This window comes from Zingiber officinale, chromosome 3B (genome assembly GCF_018446385.1).
Source record: "Zingiber officinale cultivar Zhangliang chromosome 3B, Zo_v1.1, whole genome shotgun sequence".
Taxonomy (NCBI): Eukaryota; Viridiplantae; Streptophyta; class Magnoliopsida; order Zingiberales; family Zingiberaceae; genus Zingiber; species Zingiber officinale.
The window spans coordinates 115,839,343-115,847,343 of record NC_055991.1 but is presented as its reverse complement, the minus strand read 5'-3'; the positions used below and the strand labels follow the sequence as shown (position 1 = coordinate 115,847,343).

At 52.4% G+C, this 8,001-nt stretch overlaps 1 protein-coding gene across 1 annotated transcript; it reads left to right on the top strand.

Moving 5' to 3' along the window:
• The first annotated feature begins 6,513 nt into the window (after window positions 1-6,513).
• On the top strand, window positions 6,514-6,921 carry LOC122055140. Its single transcript, XM_042616523.1, has one exon. The coding sequence runs from the start codon at window positions 6,514-6,516 to the stop codon at window positions 6,919-6,921; it is 408 nt and encodes a 135-aa protein (XP_042472457.1).
• Window positions 6,922-8,001: the final 1,080 nt, after the last annotated feature.

The following is an 8,001-nucleotide window of genomic DNA, read 5'->3' as shown; positions in this document are numbered from 1 at the left end:
GCTAGAGTAGATGGGAGAAAAAATCCTACCTCCGTCGAAGTATGGGGGTCTTTATATAGAATCCCGGAGAGGCACGTGCACGCTTCCCGAGACATGCACGTTCCTCAAAGCATACCTCAGAATGATTGTGTCAGAAAAGCGTGACTGACACCATACCGCAACTGCCCGAGCATATCTCTGCCATGGTAGCGGAAACTTCCCCCGTACGATCCTCAGTACGGCTCGATCGCCGACCATTCTATTTGTCGGCGGCAGGTGTCTCGAGAATGATATCACAAGCTGCCCCTTTCGTCCTCTTCCAAGCCTTTTGTCGCTACTTGGGCCGGACAGGCTAGTTGCTCGGACTCCCAGGCGCTCGGGTATATATTCACCACGGACCGGGCGAGATGGCCGCTCGGTCACATACTCGGACAGGGCACCAGCTAGTTGTTCTGCAGTTCGGCCGAGCGGCTCGGCCACTCGGCAAAGCGACTCCTCTATAAGGGAGCTTGTGAGCGTCGGAAGCTCGACCTGAGGTCGAGCTGTCTTCATGTCGGCTCGGCAACTACTCCGGCCGGTCGGCCAGGTGACTTCCGACCCACTCTGCCGGAACTTTGACTCTCCCGTGTCGTTGACCCCTTCCCATGTGGGCCTCCGATCCTTTCCACCGGATCAAATTATATCATAGAGTACCGCTAATAAATTATATTTTAGTTTACAAAGTAAAATATAATATTGTATTTGATATCTCATAAAAAGCGTGTGTATCTATATATATATATATACATATATATTTATTTATTTAAAATTTTATTTTATTTACATAATTTTATATTATAATTTCTCTAATTTTAATGCAATAAATAATTGTCAGTATTAATAACATCCAACATTAACTAGTTTAAATTTTGCTGAAAGGAAAGAATACGTGATCGTAGTCTTAGTCTACATGGACTTAGACTATGTATTAAGAAATGATCGTCCCATACCTCTAACCAATGCTAACATTACATAGCAAAGGGTTGAATTTTAGTTGTGGGAGAAATCAAATCGCATATGTCTGAGTATCATAAGATTTTCCATATCGACACTGATCCGGTAGCAAAGGAGGGGTCCCGTACGGACAGAGGTTAATGACACGTGGAGGTCAAGGTCGAGACGATCATCGTAAAAGGAGGTGAGCCGAGCGGGAGGCCACCTTGCCGATCATCCGCAGAAGAAGGCCAGGTCGGCAAGGAGATAACTCGGCTAAGGGTCGAGTTTCTGATGCTCAGGAATTCACATACTACAGCTGATTGGGCTAAGCGGCCGCTCAGCTAGGCTGTAGGCCGATGTAGGCGTTATTCATCCGAGCATATGACCGAGCGGCTCACTCGCTCGGCCTCGCCTGCGTCCCCCCGGCCGACCAATATGGCCGAGGCACGGTCCCGCTCGGTCCAACCAGTATGGCCGAGCGTCTCTCCCGCTCGGCCCGATAAAAGACAGAAGGTGCGAAAGAGTACAAAGGCGACGACCACAGATATCCTTCTCGGGATATGTGCCGCCGATAGACAACATGGTCGACGACCAGACCAGACAGATAATCGTACGGTGGAAGTTGCCATTGTCATGTCAGAGATATGCTCGGACGGTTGCGGTATAGCGTCAGACATGCTTTTCTGACACATCTATTGGGAGGTATGTTTGGGGAAGCGTGCACGTGTCGATAAGCGTACACACGCCTCCCCGGCCCAGACTTCGACGGAGGTATGCAATCAACGATACTGTAGCTACAGTTCTCCTTATTTTGCTTCAGATTTCTTCTCACCTAACTTGAGCGTCGAAGGGTCGTCGCCGGGAACCCCTTCCCAGCCCGACTTTGTTGCAGCCGGAGGTTCACCTCATCCCGGCGTCTACGCGGAGCCAACAGAGAGCGCCACGTCCCCAGCTTTCATCAACTCACAGCTCGGACAGATCAAATTGGCGCCGTCTGTGGGAACACACCTGAATCCGTGCAGAGAAGATGGAAGGAGCTGGACGACCACACACCGTGACGCTCTCTCAGGAGGAGCTCGACGCCCTTATTGAGGCAAGAGCGGCAAAAATCGTGGAGCAGCAACAACAGAAGGCGCTAGCCGAGCGGTTAGCACAACAGACAATTTCGGCGTCAGGTGGCCAAGCGACGGGGGAGGACCAGCCGGAGCAATACTCCATATGGGCGCAGAATAAAGGTTAGACCAGCACTCCAGGGAATGCGCGGCCAGCCCCTATTCCGTTTCATCGGGCATTATTCCAGACTCCATCCGAGCTGGCACAGGCCAATCAAGGGTCATCAGATGAAGCACCCGTACGGGATGCTATGAAGGGGAAGGCGCCTCGGGCTGAGTCATCCCCCGAGCGGATCAATCGACAGTTTTCTGAGGCCATTCTTCAGGATCCACTGCCAAGGCACTACACGCCCCCGACAATCGAAGAATATAACGGGACCACCGACCCGGATGACCATCTGGGTAAGTTCGACAACATGGCCACTTTACATCAATATACAGATGGTGTAAAGTGTAGGGTATTTCTCACCACCCTTTCGGGATCGGCGCAACGGTGGTTCCGGAGGCTGCCGGACGGATCGATCACAAGCTTCAAAGAATTCCGCACGGTTTTCCTTCATCATTTCGCGAGCAGCAGGCGCTACCAGAAGACCAGCGTCAGCTTGTTCGCCATAAAACAAGGCCCGAGGGAGACGCTCCGAGCTTACATCCAACGCTTCAACCAGGTGGCCATGGATATCCCAACAGTCACCTCGGAGACCATGATGAACGTGTTCACACAAGGGCTTGTGGTCGGTGATTTCTTCCGCTCGCTCATCAGAAAGTCGCCTCGCAGCTACGACCATATGCTGCACAAAGTCAATGAATACATCAATGTGGAGGGAGCCCAGGCGACAAGAAGAAAGAAACACCGGCCGAGCCGCTGGCGCCCGCCGAGCGGAGGCAACCAACCAGCCATCAACCGCCAAGAGGACCTCGAGCCGAAGGAGTACGTCCACACCAAGAATCAAGACCGCAAGCTATCCAGCATGTGGCGGCTGATCGGCCTAAGCAGAAGGGAAAGGTATGGACTCCCATGTTCTGTTCACTTCACCAGTCAGCCACCCACAACACCCGTGACTGTCGGAGCCTTCCGCCGATCGCTCACCTTGCGCCTAGGAGCTATCGCCGCTGATCCCCTTCACCTGATCGGCGCCCCCGACACCAGGACACCAAACGACGTGGGGCCAGGGAGTCGGTCGATCGGCAGCATCATCATCCGCCGAGGACCAAACCCCGAGCCTCACAGGAGCGAACGAGGCCCTCCGCTCGGGAGGAGGAAAATTGAAGCAATACCGCTCGGGGTGAAATCAACATCATCGCTGGGGGCCCTACGGGAGGAGATTCCAACAGGGCCAGAAAGTCACACGTTCGGCAGCTAAGGATTCATGCAGTAGGCTGCAGCCAAGAGCGAGCACGGGGTCTCGAGATCAGCTTCGGGCCTAGGGACCTGGAAGGAGTTGAAGTGTCGCACGACGATGCACTCATCATCTGAGCGGTAATAGCAAATTATACTATTCACCACATTTTTATTGATATAGGCAACTCGGTCAACATTATCTTCAAAAAGGCATTCGACCAACTATAAATTGATCGTGTCGAGCTGCTCCCGATGACAACACCCTTGTATGGATTCACTGGCAACGAGGTCTTGTCGGTCGGCCAGACCAGGCTGGCTATATCACTGGTTGAGGAGTCGCTGCGAAGAACGAGAACCACTAACTTCATAGTGGTCGATGCCCCCTCTGCTTACAATGTCATATTGGGGCGACCCGCACTCAACAAATTCCAAGCGGTTGTCTCCACTTTCTGCCAGAAGATCAAGTTCCCCATGGAGGACCAAGTGGGCGAAGTCCGAGGAGACCAGCTGGTCGCCCGACGATGCTATGTGGAAATGGTCCGAGCCGAGTCCAGGTCGGCGCGGAAAACACCGCGCCTCGAGGTAAATACCGTGACTAAAAAGCCTCCAACTTTAGTTTACTAGGAAAATGAGGAAGTATAGATCCAGCCCGACCGGCCAGAAGCCACAACATTCATAGCGTCTGACCTGGAGGGAGACCAGAGGGAGGAGCTAGTTGAGTGCCTACGATGCAACCATGACGTCTTCGCATGGTCAACCCACGAGTTGCCGGGCATTTCGCCGAGCGTAGCGCAACATGAGCTCCATGTCCGACCGGACGCTCGACCAATGAAGCAGAGAAAGCGGGACTTCAGCGCAGAGCAGAACATCATCATCCGAGCGGAGGTCGAAAAGTTGCTAGAAGCCGACCATATACGGGAAGTTCAATTCTCGAGTTGGTTGGCAAATGTTGTGCTAGTTTCCAAGTCGGGTAACAAGTGGAGGGTCTGCATCGATTTCCGGGACCTCAATAGGGCGTGCCTGAAGGACTTCTACCCTCTGCTCCGGATCGACTAAATGGTGGACTCGACCGCCGGATGTGAGCTGATATGCATGCTGGATGCATATCAGGGTTATCACCAGGTGCCGCTCGCCCGAGAAGACCAGGAGAAAGTGAGTTTCATCACGGCGGACGGCACCTACTGCTACAAGGTAATGTCGTTTGGGCTGAAGAACGTGAGCGCCACGTATCAGCGGCTCATGAACAGAGTGTTCCGAAAGCAGATCGGGCGAAACTTGGAGGTATACGTAGATGACATACTTATTAAATCACTCCGAGCGGTCGATCTGTGTGCAGATATAGAAGAAACCTTCCGGACTCTGAGAATGTACGGAGTCAAGCTGAACCCCAGAAGTGTCTGTTCGGGGCGAAAGGTGGGCGATTCCTGGGCTACATTGTTACCGAACGGGGCATCGAGGCGAACCCTAGCAAAGTAAGGGCGCTGCAGGACATGCCGTCGCCCTGAAGCATGAAGGAAGTGCAACGCCTCACTGGACGGATAACAGCCTTGTCACGATTCATCTCTAAGACAGCCGACTGGAGTTTGCCATTCTTCAAGATTTTGCCTCGAGCAGCCAAATTCCAATGGGACACAGAGTGTGATCGGGCTTTCGAAGAATTAAAGGTGTATCTGAATTCATTACCTGTACTGACTAAGCCAGCCGCCGGCGAACCACTCCGTATCTACCTATTCTCGACCGAGCAGGCCGTTGGCTCGACGCTAGTAAGGCAAAATGGCGAAGAGCAGCCTGTGTATTTCTTAAGTCATATCCTAAAAGATGCTGAGTCTCGCTACACTGGTCTCGAAAAGCTTGCATTCGCTTTAGTCCTCGCCACTCAGAGACTCCGACCCTATTTTCTGGCGCACACAATCATTGTAATGACGAACAACCCTCTAGGGAGAGTCCTCCTCAACCCAGAGGCGTCCGGACGGCTGATTAAATGAACTACCAAGCTCAGTGAATTTGATATTCAATACCAACCCCGCACAGCAATTAAAGCGCAATCCCTGGCGGACTTCGTCACAGAAGTACAGAGCCCCGAGCCTGAGGCTTCCTGGAAGGTCTATGCGGATGGGTCATCAACTCGACTCGGGAGTGGAGTAGGCATTCTGTTAATCTCACCACAGGAAGAGCGGATGCATCTTTCCGTTCGGTTGGATTATCGAGCTACTAATAATGAGGCGGAATATGAAGCCCTTATAGCGGGACTGCAGGCTGCCCGGCATGTGGGGGCGAGCCGAGTGATTATCTTCTCTGACTCTCAGCTCGCCGCTCAGCAACTCTCAAGAGTTTTCGAAGTCAACAATGCAAGGCTCAAGCTCTACGTGAAGACCTTCGAAAGGCTCAACACTAGCTTCGCCGAGGTGATCGTGCAAAAAATTCCCCGAGCAGACAACCAGGTAGCAGATGAGTTGGCAAAGTTGGCTAGTTCCATAGCACCGATCGGCGCCCAACAAGCAATCGAGCAGGTATGCTTGGTAGCGCATATTGACAGGATGGAAGGCCTAACGTTCCCCAGCGACTAGAGGACGACTATAATAGAGCTTCTGCAGTCGAGTGTCACTTCGTATGACCGGGATGAAGCCCAGCTTCTGAGAAAGAGAGCCGGTCGGTTCACCCTCATCGGGGACCAGCTTTACAAGAATCTTTTTCTCGGCCACTTTTAAAGTGTGTCAGCTTGGAGGACGCGGAATATATATTGAAGGAAGTGCATCAAATATCTTGCGGGGGACACCCAGGCGGTCGATCATTAGCTAGGAAGATCCTGTTAGCCGGATACTTCTGGCCAACTCTACAGGAAGACGCTGCTCGGACAGTGGCCACTTGTCTTTCCTGCCAGAAATACCACAGCTTCTCCCATCGACCGACGGAAGAGATGAAGGCATCCACGGTATCCTGTCCGTTCGACCAATGGGGCATGGACATCGTGGGACCCTTACCTATGACAACCGGGCAGAGGAAGTTTCTACTAGTAGCGGTGGACTACTTCTCCAAATGGGTTGAGACCGAGCCACTGGTCAAGATCACCGAGCATATGGTCAAAAAATTCATCTGGCAGCATCTCATATGTCGGTTGGCATTCCGCGACGGCTCGTGTCCGACAATGGGCGACAGTTCGTCGGACATGAGTTCCAAGAATGGTGCGATGGGTACGACATCGAGCAACACTTCACCTCTGTGTCATACCTGCAGAGTAACGCACAAGATGAAGTAGCCAACCAGGAAATTCTTCGAATTCTAAGGGTTCGGCTCGACCACCTTGGGGGCAGCTGGGTAGACAAACTCCCTGGCGTCCTATGGGCACTCCGCACGACTCCTAAGGAAGGAACGGGGGTTACGTCGTTCCACTTGATCTACGGAGGAGAGGCGGTTGTACCAGTAGAGATCGGAATCGAGTCCGATCGGGTGCAACAATACAACGCGGACAACACCGAGCGGAGGCAGCTAGATCTGGATTTGGTAGATGAAACGTGAGCTAAAGCAGCTGTTCGGCTAATGGCGTATCGGCAGAGAATGAAGCAAAATTACAACAGGCGAGTAATCCCCAGAGCATTCCAGGTCGGTGATCTAGTATGGAAGAAGGTGAAGCCGGTCGATGATGTGAGCAAGTTGGAGGCTCCCTGGGCGGGACCCTTCAAAGTCGTCGAGAAACTCCGATCGGGGGCCTACTGTTGGGACCTTGACGTCCGCTAGAGGGGGGGTGAATAGCGTCTCACCCAAATCGTCGCTTCCTACAATGGTTAGTGTGTACAGCGGAAATACAAGATAAACACTAACAATAGAAAGCAAACCTAACACGTTGATTTAACGTGGTTCGGAGATAAAGCTCCTACTCCACGGCTGTCCGTAAGGTGGACGATCCCGATCCGTCGGTGGATGATTCCCCGGAGAACTTCCGGCTAGCTCGCGTAGCTCCTTGTGGGTGGAGAAACCTCGCCACAACCTCGTACAAGCACGCTAGATCACTTGGGCACTTGGAGACTCTAATTAGGGTTAACCACCACTAATTTCGTCAACTTGAACCAAGCTTCCAATGCTTGGTTATATAGGCCACGGGTTAGAAAACCCTCCTACCAGTCGACTGCCAAAACATGCAGTCGACTGCCCTTCGTGGAAATTCAACCGTTGCAGCCCAACGGCTCGAAACCAACCCTCTGTTCACTACCAGTCGACTGCACCAGTCGACTGATGAAACCACCAGTCGACTGCTACAGTACTGCTATAGTAACGCTACAATACTGCTACAGTAACGCTACAGTACTGCTACAGTAAACCCTAATTTTGGGATTTTACCCCGAGTACATTCACTCAGCACTCGTTCTCGCCCGACCAACCTAGACCTAGCCTTCTCCATCAGCCTTACGTCCCTCGGATGCCTCCCCATCCTTCACGTCTTGCCTTCTAGAGCTTCCATCGGCCTTGTCATTGTTGTCGGGTCTTCCTTTGCCAAGAGGTCGCGCCTCCGGGACTTCATCCATTGCTAAGTCACACTTGGACTTACGTTGCCAAGACTACATGCTTAGACTTACACCGCCAAGACTCATCCTTGGACTT